General features: G+C 52.6%; 5 protein-coding genes across 5 annotated transcripts; 1 reads left to right on the forward strand and 4 right to left on the reverse strand.

Moving 5' to 3' along the window:
- Window positions 1–1,829: 1,829 nt before the first annotated feature.
- Window positions 1,830–3,619, reverse strand: BU25DRAFT_413029 (cation diffusion facilitator 1). The gene is made up of 2 exons (XM_033706936.1): window positions 2,284–3,619; window positions 1,830–2,203 (listed from the first exon to the last, which is right to left on the reverse strand). Exons 1-2 carry the CDS (start codon window positions 3,455–3,457, stop codon window positions 1,962–1,964), a joined length of 1,416 nt encoding a protein of 471 aa, XP_033559042.1. The 5' UTR covers window positions 3,458–3,619; the 3' UTR covers window positions 1,830–1,961.
- Window positions 3,620–4,919: 1,300 nt separating this feature from the next.
- Window positions 4,920–7,815, reverse strand: BU25DRAFT_346888 (ARM repeat-containing protein; the record flags this gene model as incomplete). Its single annotated transcript, XM_033703123.1, has 5 exons — window positions 4,920–5,139; window positions 5,191–5,543; window positions 5,597–7,579; window positions 7,659–7,717; window positions 7,776–7,815. 5 exons carry the CDS (start codon window positions 7,813–7,815, stop codon window positions 4,920–4,922), a joined length of 2,655 nt encoding a protein of 884 aa, XP_033559043.1.
- Window positions 7,816–8,582: 767 nt separating this feature from the next.
- On the reverse strand, window positions 8,583–10,692 carry BU25DRAFT_413032 (protein serine/threonine phosphatase 2C). Its single transcript, XM_033706937.1, has one exon. The coding sequence runs from the start codon at window positions 10,617–10,619 to the stop codon at window positions 8,760–8,762; it is 1,860 nt and encodes a 619-aa protein (XP_033559044.1). The 5' UTR covers window positions 10,620–10,692; the 3' UTR covers window positions 8,583–8,759.
- Window positions 10,693–11,023: 331 nt separating this feature from the next.
- BU25DRAFT_127537 (uncharacterized protein) lies at window positions 11,024–12,703 on the reverse strand. Its single transcript, XM_033700471.1, has 4 exons — window positions 12,237–12,703; window positions 12,093–12,191; window positions 11,582–12,044; window positions 11,024–11,525 (listed from the first exon to the last, which is right to left on the reverse strand). Exons 1-4 carry the CDS (start codon window positions 12,405–12,407, stop codon window positions 11,044–11,046), a joined length of 1,215 nt encoding a protein of 404 aa, XP_033559045.1. The 5' UTR covers window positions 12,408–12,703; the 3' UTR covers window positions 11,024–11,043.
- A 1,819-nt stretch (window positions 12,704–14,522) lies between these two features.
- Window positions 14,523–17,240, forward strand: BU25DRAFT_474335 (uncharacterized protein; the record flags this gene model as incomplete). Its single annotated transcript, XM_033710900.1, has 1 exon — window positions 14,523–17,240. One exon carries the CDS (start codon window positions 14,523–14,525, stop codon window positions 17,169–17,171), a length of 2,649 nt encoding a protein of 882 aa, XP_033559046.1. The 3' UTR covers window positions 17,172–17,240.
- Between the last annotated feature and the right edge of the window lie 225 nt (window positions 17,241–17,465).

Genomic DNA, 17,465 nt, shown 5'->3' on the forward strand with positions numbered 1-17,465 from the left:
AAGAACTATTTGAGAGCACCGGCAGTATCGAAAGTGCACCATGGAAAAACTAACCTCTCGATTTGGCAACCGGCGTGCAACTCTTCAACGTCTCAAGCTGGCTCCACCTAGAAAAAAATGCGCAGACAGTTCTGCTTTTCAACCAAGTCTGCCATCACTCGTGGATAGTATCTAGGAGTGCTCGCGTTTGCCGTTACTCTTCGATACAATTCTGGGATTTCTGCCTCTATGTTTCACGGAACCAGCACTGCCTGAAGGTGATACTCGTGTTCGCTGGACATCTGTACGTTGTAAAGGACATCTGGTTTACTAGCATACTAAACTGTACTAAAGGCGGCATATGGAAGTTTGACGAGTTCATTGAGCTTGAATTCGGCGCTGCGAATCGGCTTGAGAAAGACTTGCGATAGCGTTGTACGTCGGACCCTGCTATCAGGTTCATTCAACAAGTCCTGAACATCTTTAGACGACTAGATCAGCAACAGGCCCGCTCCGATACAGAGCAAGGTTCCGCAAGAACCAGCGATACAAATAAACGAACCGGATCTGGGTGCTGCCACTGAAAGCCCTTGTGAGGCACATGGTTCGGAGGACCATGATCTTCGTTTGTTCCTCTGTGTAAGGCGTGGCCCCTCGATAAACGTACGCCAGGTCTCGCTTGGGGATATCAACGATGATGATGAACACTTTACCAAACTACGAAGGACGTACCGCTTTCAGCACGAGTAGCTTACTTTCCGAAGCGCTGGTGCTGTTTCCTTGACCGATATGAGTTTAAACTAACATGAGTAGTTCGGTGGAGCTGTGCTGATAACATACACCTATCTAGTTCGATGTCAATTTCAGCAGCGCTGCCAGGATCTTACCATCACAAGGACGGGTAGCTAGATAGCGTTCCAACTGTTTCTGTATCCTGCCACTGACCCATGTGGTGCCAGCTGGAGACTATCTCTGCGAACCAGCGCCCCATACACCGGTACCGGACGGGGAGGCCTCATGTGTCTCTCCTTGCACCTGCCCTCGGGCACGAACGGCTGACGGACGAGTTCATCAAGTCCACACCACATCGTAGCGGGGCAACAATCAACCTTCAATCAGATTCCAAGACGTTGCTTCACAGCCGCGGGAGCGCTGAGAGCTACACCCGGTGAGACGATGGTAGGGTGGGGCCTCTCTATTGACGAAGTTGGCACTGGCGCACCATCTCCTGCTGCATAATTTTTCTGATCCTGTTCAGCTTTCAATCCAGTGTCGTTTGGCCAGCTGTAAAGGGGGACCTTCAGGGACGGTTCACAGTCGCAGCATATCCACTTAGCCTTGGAACTATGATCTTCGGATACATAGCAGTGTACAACGTTTGATTGTATTGTGCAGATACAGTGAATTTGAGTGTGAAGACGCTTGTGGAGGTTGCAAGCCATGCATTGGTGGACTGCGTACCTCGTTGCAAGTCCCCAGTATGATTAATAACATCAAATGCGTACAGATACTGGCCACTGTCAAAAAAAATCCTAGAAGCCGGTGTCTTGAAAAGCACTCCGCTTGGCCTTACATGCAGTGCCACAAACAGCGACCATGGGCAACGGGTACGTCAAGGGACATCTAAGGCGTGGACTGAATTTCAAGTCTGATTCTTCACCAGACCAAGAAGCGTGGTATACCGGGTATAGCTACCGGGCCATGGGACTACCAGTCGTGTAGAGAGTGGAAGAACGAACAATTCCCAGACTTTCGTGTCAAAACGTGAAAGGAGGCGGGGGTAGAAGCGCACTCTTCCGCAAACGACACGTAATAAAGCCTCTAGCGGACTTCTTCTTCTATAATTTATTTGTCATTCCAGGGTATCATCATACTCTTCTCTTACTTCACGCATTCTAGCTCGCTCGAAAATCCCCCATTCATCTCTCCACCCCTCTTGCCCGCGACAGCATTTCACACCCCCTATACCGACCACTCCCTCGCTACAACTCCTTCTTCAAAAAGTGCTCAGGCCTATGGTCCGTCTCATAATCGACATGCACATACGCCCTCTCCACATCCGGCAGACTCTCAAGCTTAATCTGCAGCTCCTCGGCGATATCGTGCGTGGCCCTGAGACTGGACTCTGGGTCCATGACGACGTCGACTTCGACGATGAGGCGGGGGCCCGAGTGGTAGGCGCGCACGGTGTCGATCTGGCGAATGGCGGGGGAGTGTGTCATCGCTGGTAGACGTTAGTGAATCACAACCAATAGTTGCTGCGAAGGGTTTGGTCCTTTGGAGAGGTAGGGAGGAAGGACTCACAGATATAAGTAATATGCTGAAGCATATTCGTATCCGCCGTGACCCCAATAAGCAGCTGGAACTCGCTATACGCCGTCCTACTCCACAAAAAGATAATCAAAACCGACAAAATCATAGCACCCATAGGATCAATCCACCACTTCAACTTCGCACCACCAACACTCGTCAAAATACCAAAGCCATTGATGAACAAATCGTTCCTGTGGTCCTCCCACAGGATGCGGACTTGACTGTACTTGTTGCGAATCGCCCAGCAGTACAAGAACAAGCTGAGCTTTGTTGTGAACGCGATGGCTACCGCGATCACAGAGGGCAGAAAGAAGTCGTTTGTCTCGGCGCCGCTGTGCTCGGCGACGGAGCGTATGGATTCGACGACGATGACGACGGAGACGGTGATCATGAGCGCGCAGAAGGAGAGGTTGCCGGCGGTCTCGATACGTGCTTTGCCTGAGGGGTACTTGCGTGCATCGACGCGCGACACGGCGCGGGCGCACATGATCAGCGTCAGGTTTGACAGCGGGTCGAAGAGCGAGTCAGCCATGGTGGTGAACAGGGACAGCGACTTTGAGCTGATGGCGGCATAGAGCTGGAGACATGCGAGGATGACATTTGCTGCGAACGATCCAATGACGGCGATCTTGTACTTGAGCTGGTTCGCGTCGCCTTCTTCCTTGGCCGCGCGCCTGTGGTCGTCGACGGGCTTCAGCAGCCGCTCGATGTTCTCGTTCTGGGCTTCGTAGAACTCCTCTATCTTCTTTGCATTGCGCGCCTTCCTGTTCAGGCTTATGGGACCGCAGCCGTCACGCTTGCGCGAGCTGTTTGCGCGGATCTGGGCGAGCTCATCTTCGGGCTTGATCGCAGAAGCGAGATGGTAGGGGTCGTTGTCGAGCGTGTATTGAGGGAGAGGCTGCGATTCAACATCGCTGGAGCTGTCGGCGCGGTTCAGGACATGGCTGGGGCGTGCGATAGGGTCGTGTTCGTGGGTAGACGTGGTTTCGACAGCTGTGCTGTTGCCCTTGAACTTGTGAACGGCACCTTCAGGCGCGCTGGCTTGTTGTGAGGTGGAGGCGGTATGGGCGTGGGGGCTCGCTGTACGCTCTCCGCGGTCAGGATGTTTGTGGAAGGGGTGTGGTTTCATCGAGATGGCATGGTGGAGATCCGGTTCCGAAGACATGGCTAGGGTAAAGGAAGTGAGCCCGTCTCGGCAAACAGGCTCAGCCTTGAAACAGGTACAGCTTTGAGGAGCTTCAAGGTAAAGAGGCAGCTGCCAAAGAGAAACGACGAGGGGCAGTCAAGAAAAGAGCAGATCCATTGCTGCCGTATGGGCGTGTGTAATAAGATCGACGCCGTCCAAGCCCAAAAAGATCACCACGTGGGGAAGATCATGGCAGGGAAGGTGCAAGCGTGCGGTCTGCCTACGCCACTCCGCCGCTTCCAGGGAATGCACATCTTTCGTCGCGGTAGAATTTGCCATTCGCAACAGAGTTTATCAACGTCGGTGACGACTCGTGTGCTCTCTCTGACAGACGTGAATTGCCTCGGCGCGTTCACAGTCGCTGGTCCCTGAACTTGCGCGCTTGCTATCGATAAGCAAGTCGGTCACTCTGTGTTGCGTCATTGAGATGCTCTGCGTGTCCTATTGCCTTTTGCTCAAGGGCATCGAGCTGTTCCCTGTGTCCGTTTTCCCGTTCACCAGGTGCAAGATTGTATTCGTAGATGCTTCACTCGCCCTGTTTCCCCATCTCCGGTCAACATGTGGGACTAAGGCGGCGCAAGAGCGGAGTCAAGCCCGCACCTGCATAAGCGCCATCTGATAACTCTCCTCCCGGTGCCGCTTATCATTTCAATGTCCGCACGTCGGAGCTCGTAGCGGACGTCGTCTTGTCAATAGTACATATTTGCAGAATGTGAGCATTGTTCAGCGTGTTCAATGTGCATTAGACACAACTACAAGGCAATGGCCTGCCAAGCCAAAGCTGGTATAAACGCCGTGTGGATGAACCTAATCAATGAATTGGGATATCTACTCTCCTGACGAGCAGTCTACTGCTGCGTCTTACAAGACTTCTGGTGCTACATGACTTTTGCGGAGACGTGCAAGGCGTGACGATGTTGAGGCGAAGGTGTGGGCGTATAGTGTTGTGATTCTGTGCCGGGGGTTGGGGCGGGGATCGAACTCGCGGGGGATCGGATGGGGATGGTTAGGGTGTTGCCCCCATAGACCGAGAAAGCGGGTGAGACAAGTTGCGGCGAGGCGTTGTCTGACAAGCGATCTGCGCCTAAGAAGGCGACTCTCCGCGGCACGGTGGTGGTGATGGTGGTTTCACTGCCGGGTGAACATTCCAGCCACCATGCCGAACAGACAGGGGCTGGAGCGGCAGGGTTTCAGTGGGCGGAGTCGGCTCGCGGTCGTGGAAGTCGACGCGTTTGGAGAAATGAGTCGTAGTCAACCCTACTACAAGCTTAGTCAAAAAGCTGAATGAGTGATCATCTAGCAATGCGACTCAGTCCCATATTGGGCCCGCATATTGAGAGCATGGGTAAGAGCATGGGAAGCTCAAGCCATGACGCCTGCGTTGCCGCCTGTTTGAGGATGGTTAGTGGGGAAGTTGATAATATATTGAGGGGGTGCAGAATCAGTCCAGACACGATGGTGTGCGAGGTACTATTTGAGGTTCAAGCACATATTGCAACTTACCAACTTGACGCTTGATCTGTTCGCGGGCCCATCGAGCGGTATCACGTGTACGTCCGCTGAAGTCCTGATTTGCACGAGTTTCCCTCGCCATTGCAGTGAGGAAGTCATGACGGAAGTACTCCCTGGCTTCGCCGTTCTGGAAGGCATCGGCCAGATCACTGCTCACGGTTAGGAATAATGTACAATCAATGTATCTTATGTGTACTTACCCGATGACACCACATGCAGATCGGAGGAGAGCCTCAGACCTGTTGGGGTCTTGCGAAATAGTGCGGAGTAAGTCAAAGATAGCGTCAAGGAAGGGAACAAGAAGGTTGTTCTTGTTGCTGGCCTTCATGGCGTTGATAGCGCCATCCCAAGCATCGAGGATACCCTCCCTCAATGATGTTATGTAGTCGATCATTTCGTAGTTGTTCTCAGTGGTCAACGTGACTTGGCCGGCTTGCTGAAGGACTTGAGCAACGACGGTCAGGTACGTCTCAAAAGCGCCGTGAATAGCATGTGCAATGTCGCCAAAGCACTGCAGGATAGCAGGCTTGAGCTGGTTGCCAAGCGCTGGGCTCTGTGACGAGTATTAGCAGAGTTCAAAGAGTATGCATGTTTGGAGCGACTTACTCGAAGGTTGTTGAGCAGAGAGTTCATAAAAGCATCACAATAAGGCTGGACCTTATCGCCTAGCGAACGTGTGATGTCAGAAACAAGACCAATAGCAACGGAGCACAGGGCAGGCTCCTCTTGGTTGTTCAGGGCATTGTACAAGAAAGGAGAGAATGCATCCATGTACTTCTGGAAGTCGTCATCAAGCGCAGTAGCAATCGATGCAATAGCGGCAAAAACTGTGTCAGGAACACTCGACTTGGGGGGAAGAGATGACAGGGTGCCGAGCAGGATCTGCATAATGCGGTCGGCCTGGGGCCTGATGTCGCCTTCCAGACGCTGAACAATCGACATAACAACACTGGCCAAACTTGTCTGCATCTCCTCAAGAGTGAGCTTGTCCTCGACGCTGACAACCTGGGACTGAAGGCCGATCGACTTCTCCAGGCGCTCGAGGATGACATTGGACAGTTCGTTGACGAGAGGAACGCTGTCGGCTGCAGCGTTTGTTACGAAGGAGTTGAGCACTTCGTATGCTGCCGTCCTGAGCTGGTTGTCGGCATCACCCCTCTCGGTGACCTGCAGGAGGTGCTGCACACTCTGAGCAAAGTGAGCTGAAAGAGGGTTGCTCTGGCATCCTGGTTCCCCAGCGAATCTATCAGCCAAGTTCATGAGCGACCAACAACAGGATGCGGCCATCTTGGGGTTGCTGGAAAGGCCGTTGAAAAGAGCACCAATCAGAGATGGAAGATGTTGCTGTGCGTCGAGAGCACCCGGTACAGCTTCGCATATACGTCCCAAAGCGTACGCAGCCGAGTCCTTGACGTGAATGTTCTGGTCGTCCATCATGCCAATAAGAGTGGGCAGAGCCTGCTTGACGATGGGGTCCAAAACGTGCTCCTCAGGGCCTTCCATGATCGCACCGAAGGCGGAGACAGACGCATCTCTGTAGTGCCAGTCTTCCGAGCGGATGTGCTTCTCGATAAAAGCAAGAACCGGAGGCATAACAGCGCTTCCGACACATTGTGCCCACAGCTGCAAACACTGGTAAGCGGCGCGCGATGTGTTGTACTCGTTGTCATCGGCATCCTCGTCCTGCTTGGCAAGAAGCTCAAGAAGAACGGGAACAACCTCTTGCGTGGCAACACGGGCGAAGTTGAAGTACTCCCGCAGCTCAGTCGAACCCTCAGCCTGTGCCTGTGAGTTGTCGTCCTCGATTGCGATTTCCTCCTCGCAGACTGTGCACCAAAACTCGACAGCGAGCTTGGCAACGTCCTCTTCGTCGCTCTTCATGCCCTGGATTGTAAGACCAAACAGGGCCTTCTCCATGTAAAAACGCATCTTGTCGTAGTAAAGACCCATGATGCGGTTGAGACATCCATACGACCCTTGCTGGATACGGGTGTCGTCCGCCTGTGTAGCCTCACAGATGACCTGCATGATGTAGTTGCGCTCACCCTCGTTCTCGAAGTTCGATCGTACAAATTCGATCGAGTCGCTAAGAGCTTGGATGGCTGCCACTCGGACATCGTTATTTGTCTCCTCCTTGCGGGCGCCCTGAACGACAGCGGTCAGGATGGCGTTCGAGTGGTGTCCCAGCGCTTCCCTCAGGTCGATGTCGTCGGTGTCGCAAACGTAACCGATTGTGGTCAGCGAGGCTTGTTTCTGGCTGTCGTTGCCCTGACCGACGTTCTCGACGAGGGTTTGCATGAGCTCCGGCCATTGGTGGCGGGGTATTTCGATCGCAGCGATGGAGGCAATAAGCTGGGCGACGGTGGTACCGACTTGCTTGTTAGGTGTCGACAATGTGCGGAGAGCCATCTGCTTAACCTCCTGCTTGATCTGAGGGTTCAGGTTGATCCATCGTTCCTGGACCTGACGTAATCTGGCGTATTCGCGAGCTGTGAAAGCGTTCTTCAGCGCCAGGGCAGCAGCTGTTCGAATATGTGCTTGGGCAGCTTCGTCGGCAAGCTGTCCACCGAGGATGGAGAGGTACTGAGACTATAAAAAGACACACAACCGTTAGTGTCTATGTTTGAGTGAAAGCACGCGCAGCCTTCTCGCTGCGGGGGGCACTTACGAAATCAGAGTCGGCGGCCTGGGAGAGCTGCTGCTCAGCATTCTGGCGAGTGGTGGCATCTGTCGAGCTCTTAGTGAATGCCGCAAAGCTTCAGGAAACATAGGAGAGGCCACTTACCAGGAGACAATGTCCCCTCCAACACCTGGTTGATATCCATGATTGCAGGAGGGTGCTTCAAAGAATCAAAGAGGGGTATCGAGCAGCTAGACAGGTAAGAGAACCGCAGTGGCGGGAGGAGTGCGAGGTGGTGCGGCGAATAGGGTGAGGCCTGCGAAAGTTGCGGTGGGCGCTCGTGTAGGGAATTTGGAGCGAAAGAGGTCGAGGTTGCCAGGCCGATCTATTCACGTGTTTGGCTGCGCGGGAGTTTTCGTTCTGATGGATTGTGCCCCACTACGGCGCCGGTCAACGAGGCAAAAGCGTAATTAGAAGCTAGTGCAGGCGAAAACAACAAACAAAGCAGATGGGCGATGTTTGATGTGAAAGAGAGAAGTTTCTGGAAGTTATTTGCATCCCAGGCACAGGCACTTGCGTTCACCAGTTCACCTGGAAGGCAGCACCAACGCCGCCTGGCAACCACATTGGCTCGCTTGGGTCGTGCTTTCTCCAGGTCTGCGTTCCCCCGCGGCTGCCTCGCACCCTGCGCCGGACGTTCCCTCCCCATGAAACGGCCTGAGGCTTCGAGGGGTCTGCCACAGATTGCTGGCATCTGAGTCCTTTCCTATTGAACTCGCCGGATCTGTCATGTGTCCTTTGTTTTGGCCTGGCATTGTTGTCTGGTGCCTCTGATCCACGTCGTTAAACGCGTGTGGCTGCCGCAATGCCAATCATGGCTCTATAATTGGACCATAGGCGCGCAGTATCACCACATACGTCTAGTCCGGACGTTTAGGAACTCGTGTGCAAGTCTGAAGTATTGGGATGATGTAGGTGAAGAGATACATGAGAATGCTAGGAGACCTGTAGGTAGTATGTACAATCAAGTGCACGCGACAACGCCAGCTATGCAAACACGCTAAGCTTCCCAAACGTTCAGACCGTACTGCTGCATGATGGACAGGACCAGAAGATGTGAACTATCCTAAGTGATCAGCATCGTGACGCTCATGTCCTCCCTCGTCGCGGATCGTTGGATTCTTCCTTCCTCCAGTCACGCATCTCTTTTGTGCCCAAGCTGCCCAACCCTCCTTCACCCCTTCTCTCCCACCCGCCTAACCTGACGACCAGCCCAGTCGCGTTGTCTGCACCCTCACTCCCCGTCGACGTCTCGACCGCAAAGCCCGTGAGGTCTCTAGCAGCCTGGTCAGGAGTCTTGGCTTCCTTAACGATATCGACAATCTCCTGGTCAGAGAGATGACCGCAAACGCCGTCAGAGCACAGAACCATGAACGAATATTCGGCAGGTGAGAGCTCAACGCGACGTATTTCGGGCTCAGCAGACACGCCGATGCGCTTCGAGGACATGTCGCCGAACGCTCTGGTGTTGGCCAATCCGGAGATACGCTCTTCACCAAATGAGTCGGTCACAAAGGCGGCGGCGAATCGGCGCAGGCGTGTTGCTTCCTCAGGTAGTGATGGGTGGTGATTTGATGTTAGGGGTACGGCAAGTCCAGTCGCAGTGTTGCAGAGGAGTATCCTCGTGTCGCCAACGTGTGCAGTGATCAGCGATGAAGGTGATGATGGGTGCCAGAACGGCGAGGGCGTAGGAGTCGAAATAAGAGCAACACTGCATGTGCTACCACCTTTGAAGCGCTTCGTGCCACCGATATTCTGACCTGCGTGCGAGGGCTTGCCGAGGATATCATCGTCGTTGATAGCCTTATCTGCACGAACGGGGTCTTCCTCTTTCTTGCCTACTTGCGCAGCCACGAAGTCGTAATCGGCTTTCAAGAAGGCGTACTCCAGAACCGTCTCTATGCCAACACCCTCAGTAGTATCGTCAGATATCGAAGAATTTGCAGAATGGCGTTTCGAGATGACCTCCTTCTCATGGGGATGGCCCCTACCGCCAGCAGACACGGAGAAATGCTCTGGCTTGAAGCGCCTGAAGTAGCCCCCAACAAGCTCCTTCCAGTTACTGACCAGCTGGCGCTCCATCTCTTCAGCCTTCCGTATGCTGTCCGACTGTGGGATGGGCGGATCGCCAGGTATTGGTCCATCTCGTTCCCTGCTAGGTAGGTCGCCTCGGTCCTTGCCGTTCGGTGGCTGCATCTTCTCTGTGCCTGGCGGCGTGTGTGTTTGTATAGCTTCTAAGCTCTCTTTGTCTTTCGCCTGTCGACTCTTGGGTGTTGTATTAGGGTCCTGCATGCTGCCCGGTAGCGAAGGCCCAGCCCTCTGCAAGCTGCTCTGTAGCTCGAACTGCTGTGTCGCCTTCTCGAGGTAGTCGTGCAGCTGCTCTCTCAGGAAGCCAGAGCACACTGCACCACCGTGTCCATCGAACACGCCGAAGTAGAAGACCTGGGGATCTCCACTCGCGCTGTCGGCAGGTGTGACCTCATTTGCAGCCCCGCCCTTCCGTGTGAGGGACATTGGGCGCCGTTTGGCGAAGGCTGGAACCTCAATGGTGCCAGCTTGAAAAGCATCTTCGTTGTATGGCCGCGAGCCCCGTGACAGCGAGACACCGAAGTGGTGTTTCGCGCTCTTCAGCGGTATCCGGACTACTGTCATGTCGCGGTTTGCGCCCACAACAGCAGCCGGCGAGCGGCTGTCTCCTTTTGTCTCATGGGGAGTGCTCTTGTCGCGCGGAAGCTTGTGGTTGAGTTTGGACCCTGAGTCTGGGTGCAGCGAGGACGAGGGAATGTGGGTGACGAAGTACTCGTGGAAGCAGCGTCGCTGGCGGGCGGGCCGACCTATCCACGAGGAGCTGGAAGAGCTGGAGGAGCTGCTCGGGGCGCGATTGCAGGTGAGGCGGGCAATGGGAGGCCTTCCAGTGGCTGCAGAGAGACGGACTGACGGTTTCCACATGCTGTCCCTTGCGGCAAAGGACGCATTGTGTTGTAGGCACGGCAATTATGTCATGGTAGGGAACGGGGCTAAGACGGGTGTTGGAGGAGCTGCGGCCAGCTCGTTCCGATGTTCCTTAGTGACCCCAGCTTCGGATCCCGCACTTGCAGCCTTATCTTGTCGCCTTGACAATCATCATAGTTATCTTTCAAAGCATCGCACCACTGTATGAGCAATTTTGTCTGTTCAGTGTTACGGGTATAGGGATAACTGGCTGACTGATAGTTTGATGATGCATTCAACGATACTACTTCTGACAAGGCAGATGAGTGCCAGCCTCTCCCCATGTCTATATTACCTGGGTATACCAAAACGCCAAACCACAACCGACATTACATGTATGTGATACGTGACCTCATCAACACACTCGAGCCGCTTCTCATGTCTAGATGTACCGCCTCCCCTGAAGCTGTGGTGCTGGACTGCCTCTCCCATTAATCATCTGCACATTAATAACCTTCTGTACGCTCGCCTTGCCCACCGTCACCGTTGGGCTCCATAGATCATCATCTCTGCCCCCACCATACGTGCTTTCCCTGTCCCATCTGTCGCCTCTGGCTGCCTTGACATCCCTAGTCTCGTTGTCGTTGATATAGGTCTTGTTCGTCTCAACCGTCGTCAACGCAATTACACTGTCGCTGTCCGAGTCCTTCGACTTGAACGACTTAGACGTGTGGAAAGAATTGGTGATGGAAGACTTGATGGATGAGCTTGGCAGAGAAGCTTTCCGACTCTTGTATGAAGAAACGCGTTCTTGCGTATCTGAAGCGATCTTGCGGATCATCGGGCGTAAGAGGGCGATAGAAGCGGCAATGATGCCGGTTCCTGGCTCGGCGGTCGCCCAGATAGTAGCCTTGACAGCGTTGGCTATGGTGGGTCAGTATTGACTTGATGTAAGATAAAGGAAGTGAAGAGAAACGTACGGTTAAGGCCGGCACCGCTACTGGAGAAGAGAAGACCTTTGAGATACACCATACGAAGGATGCTTGAGACACTTCCAATCGCACCGAGGCCCATAACGATACTAACGCTAATCTTGGATCGGCGGTCGATATCACTGTCAACAAGGATGGCAATGGGGATCAGCACAAATGTCCAGTCTGCAATGACATTGATGATGCCGTAGAGATAGCCTGTGGCCAGGATGAAGCCGGCAGGAAGGCACTTCTTTGAGCCAAGAAGGCTGTCTGCGAGTCTTGTGGGGTCGCCACACACGAAGACTGTCGTGAAGACATAGAAGACGCCATAGGTTGCGCTGACGACGAGGATGGAGTGGAAAATAATGGTCTGCCAACGTTTGGTAAGGACGCGGAGGAAGAAGAGACCCAGAGAGATCTTGAGTAGTGTCGTTGTAAGAATGTAGAAGACTTCGCTTAGTTGGACGTACTGTGTTGGTCAGTAGATGCGAGGTGAGGTTTTCCTTGGGTGACGTACGACTAAGCTCAAGTATCGATCCTCTTTGTTGAACAGTTTGCCTTGGCCACTCCGCATTGTGATGGTCAAGATGAAGGCACAATATGTAGTAAACAGCAGCTACTCAAGTCAGTCTGTGTTGATCAAGAACATCGTCCGACTTACCAAAGTAGCGACCATGGCCGCATCATCCCAGCCAGGAGATTTGGTGATGCGAAATCGCACCCATAACCGGAGCCCTACAGCCAGCCATGCCCAGATGACAAGCGTTATGGACCCGGCGAAGACGAACTTGCCCAGTGCAAGCAGTTCTTGGATTTGAGCCGTCGAGGCCATTTTGTGAATTACCACGTAAAGTGGGGACTAAACAGAAGATCAAAGGGTATAATAGAACGAGGCACTGCTGGCATTAAGAGCAGGATTCAGAAACGAGTACCCTCCGGAGAATCGAGACCCGTGCTGGTCGTCGCACATGTGGTAGAGGGTACTGAACTCTATTCTGGGTTAGCAGTCTGACGTGTAGTGGTCATTGGCCAGGCTGATCTCCAGTAACCTGGATGGTTCCGCATAGACATCCCAGACGTTTAATGTCTAGCGACACAGTTGAGGCGGGCTATAGTCCGGCATGTTGACCTTGAGAGCTCCAATTTACGTGACAGACCCTGTGCCACGAGGTGGCTCAAACAATGTTCTGGAAATACGCTGTTTTCCACCGGTTGAGAAGGCAGGTAGCGCTGTTGTGCCTCATGCAGCCAAATCCAGAGTGTGGGGTTGATCCATGGGATTGCTTGGCTCAAGTCCGGAATGAACTGCAGTGACAATTACTGGATCACTTAGGTGACATACTTCGGATTGCCTGCTTTGAAAATGATCCCTCCGCAATCTTGAGGTTTGAGGTAGTCAAGAAGGTGACGAGTCTAGAAGCATCCTCAACTCGAAGCTGCCAAGGGAGGGCAGCTGCCTTCATCAATCGACTTTCGCCTCTCGATCTCAAAGCAGCATTGGGAGCGCGGTGGAGTTATACATTCGAAGGCCGTCATGTTTCGCCATGGATTCAAGATGTCGTAGTTCCGCGTTTCAAGAACGCGCGAAGAAGCTCTGATCTCAAACAATGCCAAGTAACCTACGACACACGTTTGGTCGACCATTGTTCCGGCGCAGCGCGATATTCTAGGTGACTGAGGCGCGAACTGCTGTTCAGGCGTGACTCGAGTGATGGTGCACGAGGCTGACGATGTGGGTGTGGTTCACAATCGATAAGCAGCATTGCTTAGTCACTAGCGCCTTCGGCAAATTTCTCCCTCCCTTAGACCTGTCCACGATGCCTTTAATCTTCAACCAACGCGTCCGAACAACAACGCGCGCACAATGTCGCCTTCACGCGATGTATCACAGCTGCTTTAATATCGAGCAGTCTGATCACCTTGCAGACGTGCGATCACGCGTACACGATGATGCTGTCGCTGTCCGCCTGCGACATTTAACCTAGTGTCATTATCCTCGCAAAGGACTTGGAAATAGCTTACTAGAAGCGCTGCGAATATACGTGAGGTACGTTCCTTCCCTTCTCCTTCCCCAATTTCCTGATGAAAAACAACAAAACAATATATCACAGACCTGTTCCAAATACATTATGTGGATAACGTTTGTAACATCTCCTGATTGCTATCTCATTCTACCTTTGTACGATCTTCAGCTTCATAGCCTATATACTGACGTACTCAACAGGTTCACAAACGTTCAACCATCGCATGCATCGCATGCCCACTGCGATGTTTTCTGATGCACATGTCTGTAGTCTTAGATTGTCTTTTGCGTAACAATCTACTGTTTAAATTATCAACAAAGACGGCACTTATGGACGCTGCTAGTCTTTTATACTTTCCTTTTGACCTCCTCTCGACTTCGACCTTGACACGTAGTGCGCAACATCCCTTTGTCCAAGTGCTATTTTGGTACGGGCGAACACTCAATGAAAGAGTGGCAGATCTCTTCACCAAGCCTCTGACACGTACGATGCTGAAAGCAGGGTTGGAGAAGCTCAGTAGTTGAAGACCGCATTGCGTGAACGAGGGAATGTCGAACAGGGTCTCATTCGGTGTAGGTACAAACTGCAGGATGTTTGACACACAGCTTCAGCTTTGTTTCTTTATCTAAGACAGGTGAGAAGCAAAACCTTCACAGGTACATAGGCATATAACAAGCCTATTCTGCCTACGTAGTAATCTATCGCTTTCATCACAATCCTCTATGTCTTTGCCTCTTCCCTGTTGAACAGCACATTGCGCCCTGCTTATCAGCCATCCTGCAATAAGGTTCCCAGTCCTACCCTGGAATACTTACACAATTGACCAGCTGGTTGCAGGATACTATATCAACCCTGCACAACACATATCTGCTTACTTTGCATATACAGCTATCTACTATACAATGTTTGCTGCAAAGGACAGCATGGCTAACCTAGATGCTGGCCGGTCCCTATCTCGACGCAACAGCAATGTTTCTCTGGGCTTGGTCGGTGTCCCAAGCATGCAAGAGTCGGTACAAACGGAGGATGAGTTCGAATTTGACAGCAATCCCAATGTTGACCTAAGCGCTGATCTAGACGCTGATCTCAACGCGCACATCGATGCCTTCTGTACGACAGCTGGCCTGCCGACTGGTCAGTCGTTGAATGACTTAGAGGTCAGACCGACTCTTGCACCGTTGAAGACGAACTTCGCGCCATCAGATCTGTCCCAACCCTACATCTTGACTGAACAATATCCATATGCGTACAACAAGCCAGATCTCAGCTCATTCTCTGTACAACAGAACCTTGCATACCCTGAACCCTGGAGTTACTATTTGGCTCATGAGACACCATACTTCGACGACTACTATGGCGCTCTCGCTCCACCTGGGTACATATTTGGTACGATGGGTCTCACCGCATTACCCGGAAACAACGCCATCGCTGGGTATGGGAACGTTCAATACCCCTCGAACCCGTATGGAAACCCAATCGAGTTTTGGACGCTACCTGCTAATGTCACAGCATTGCCTACAGTACACACAGGCTACGTGCCAGTCGAAGCATCGTCCTACAATGACACCACGATGCAATTCGCAACATACCCTGTAAAACAACCACAAGCTGTTGCGGCAACGCAAGCCCTCACAATCGAAACCGCTCCATCGTTAGAAACGAACATCAAGGCTCCTATCTACACTGAAGAGCCTGCACAACAAGAGCAACAGGAGTCGGATTCGGACTCGGACGAAGACTATCGTGATACTGAGACGAATACTACAATGATATCCAAGCGAGAGACCCGGAAGCAACCCCGCAAAGATTCTGTAAACTCTGCCAGCACTTCCACCGCAACTCCATCTGAACCAGTAAAGTATCTCCCAGGCGAGAAACCTAAGAAGGTTGACGCGAAACCTTGGATCCGTACCAACACCAACACAGAGGGTGACACACGGACTGCGAAGATCAATAACTGGAAGAACAACTATGTATACAAGCCGCTGCCACTTGGCACCTGGGGCTCTGGCAAACACACATTCACGTACACCCAGTACGAAAACGTGGATTTCCTAACAGAGGCACCGATGTCTACCCGGAAAATCAAGGAGTACATCATGAACTACCCATGTGACGACCAGAAGCGTCTCGTTATCTGGATCCAGAAGATGCCAGCTGACCAGGGTCGACGCTACGGATCAAAACAGCATTCCAAGTGCGCTTTTAGGGACTGCCCGATCCAGCGATACGTCGAAGGAACCATCAGCACTGGTGAGTATCGCGTTGCTTTCGACGAGAAACATTACATGTATGGGGGGGATGTAGACCCATATGACTGCGCAGCCTACGCTCATTTATACTGCATGGAGCAGTTCCTTGACTTCGAGCAAGTGTGTCAAGTAGCTGATGTACGCTTGGATACACGCCTCGACATGCCACTCGAGCCCAATGGTAAAGCAGCGTTCTCCATGGTGGATGTTCCTGCTCGATATGAATTGGAACGCTTCATTAAGGCAGCTTCCAAGGGCAAGCTTCGACTTACACCGCGATGGCACAACTATCCCTTCCATGCCGATTACGAGCGGGATCAGCAGAAACCTCATGAGCGCACGCTTACATACTTGGCTCATTGCATGTATGAAGCTCACCAGGACGACTCGCACAAGAAACAGGCCGCACTCCGCCGCGTTACTGTATCGCAGCGACGAGTGCACCTAGGCGACTTGGAGATGAGCGTAGCAGACAAGCACATTATGATTGAGGTATTTGGAGGCAAGAAGAAGGGGCGAAAAGGCAAAGTTGAAGACCACTACAACGAGCGCATTCGTTACCAAATCAACCGAGCCAAACAGGAAGCTGAGGACTTCCTCAAGGAAAAGCGTCAGGGGAAGAACTCCGTTAAGAAAAGTAAGAAGCGCAAGATCATTGAGCACGAAGGGACTGACGACGAAGAGCCTGTGTACGAGACTGCTTATGGTACTGAGCAACATGCATATGCTACGCCATCACGAAAGATGCATGCGTCTCGACACAAGAAACAGCGAATCAACTGCGCAGAGTCTCCAATCGACACTCAACAGCAGCATGCTCAAACAGCATACATGCAGCCTCAGCCCGTCCAAGCTCCTGAGCAACAAACCCAGCATTTCCAAACCTACATGGCAACGAACTTCACCTACTCACCCACCCCTGCGCCATGCCAACCTCTCATCAACCCTGTGCTCGACACACCCTATGGTCTCTACGCCGTCCCCGCAACCCCGAAACTCGACATCTCAGACTTTTCAGACTTCCCAACCTGCGAAGATGACATCCCCGACGACAACCTGGAGAAGCTCCTCGCACTGGACCGACGCCAATCTTGCACGGCAGAATTTGGCCCGATGAGCATTCTCAAGAGCCCTGAGCTCACTCGTGGTGGATGTACGCCGCGACGGGCTGTCTTTGGTGCTCAGCCTGTGAGCGAGAGCAAGGAGTATGGAGCTAATGATCCGCCGAGCTTGATGTCTGGTCGTCGTAGCGCGCGGATTGCTGCGAAGGGGACGGTTGGTGAGCGGCGGATGCGCAAACGTGCTCGGTCGTCTCGATGAGCCTGGTTATTAAGTGTTCAGTGTTCCTTTTTGTCAAAGCGTTATTTGATGGGAAAAGCAAGATCTGTAGTAATGATTGATGAACATGTACAAAATTCCACCTCGACGAGTGCCTGGTCTGTGCAACTTGGAGAACATCACATTGTGAAGGTCGAGAGCTTTACTCGGATGATACCGAGGTGACGAATCCAGGTACATAGCCAGTCTCCACTTTCTTGCAGAAGTGCGCTGTCACCGTATGTTTGACAGTGTGAATTTCTGGAGTATAAGATCCAGGTCCGTCTCTTCTTCAAG

Source organism: Macroventuria anomochaeta (genome assembly GCF_010093625.1).
Source record: "Macroventuria anomochaeta strain CBS 525.71 unplaced genomic scaffold BU25scaffold_28, whole genome shotgun sequence".
In the NCBI taxonomy this organism is placed as follows: domain Eukaryota; kingdom Fungi; phylum Ascomycota; class Dothideomycetes; order Pleosporales; family Didymellaceae; genus Macroventuria; species Macroventuria anomochaeta.

What these genes read in the sequence shown, in the direction of transcription:
- BU25DRAFT_413029 (XM_033706936.1), bottom strand. Translation starts at nt 3,457, where the DNA reads ATGTCTTCGGAACCGGATCTCCACCATGCCATCTCGATGAAACCACAC. An exon ending in TCAGCATATTACTTATATCT is followed by an intron (nt 2,204 to 2,283) that starts GTGAGTCCTTCC and finishes AACGTCTACCAG; the next exon opens with CGATGACACACTCCCCCGCC.
- BU25DRAFT_413032 (XM_033706937.1), bottom strand. Translation starts at nt 10,619, where the DNA reads ATGTGGAAACCGTCAGTCCGTCTCTCTGCAGCCACTGGAAGGCCTCCC.
- BU25DRAFT_127537 (XM_033700471.1), bottom strand. Translation starts at nt 12,407, where the DNA reads ATGGCCTCGACGGCTCAAATCCAAGAACTGCTTGCACTGGGCAAGTTC. An exon ending in CGGCCATGGTCGCTACTTTG is followed by an intron (nt 12,192 to 12,236) that starts GTAAGTCGGACG and finishes TGACTTGAGTAG; the next exon opens with CTGCTGTTTACTACATATTG. An exon ending in TAGCGGTGCCGGCCTTAACC is followed by an intron (nt 11,526 to 11,581) that starts GTACGTTTCTCT and finishes GACCCACCATAG; the next exon opens with CCAACGCTGTCAAGGCTACT.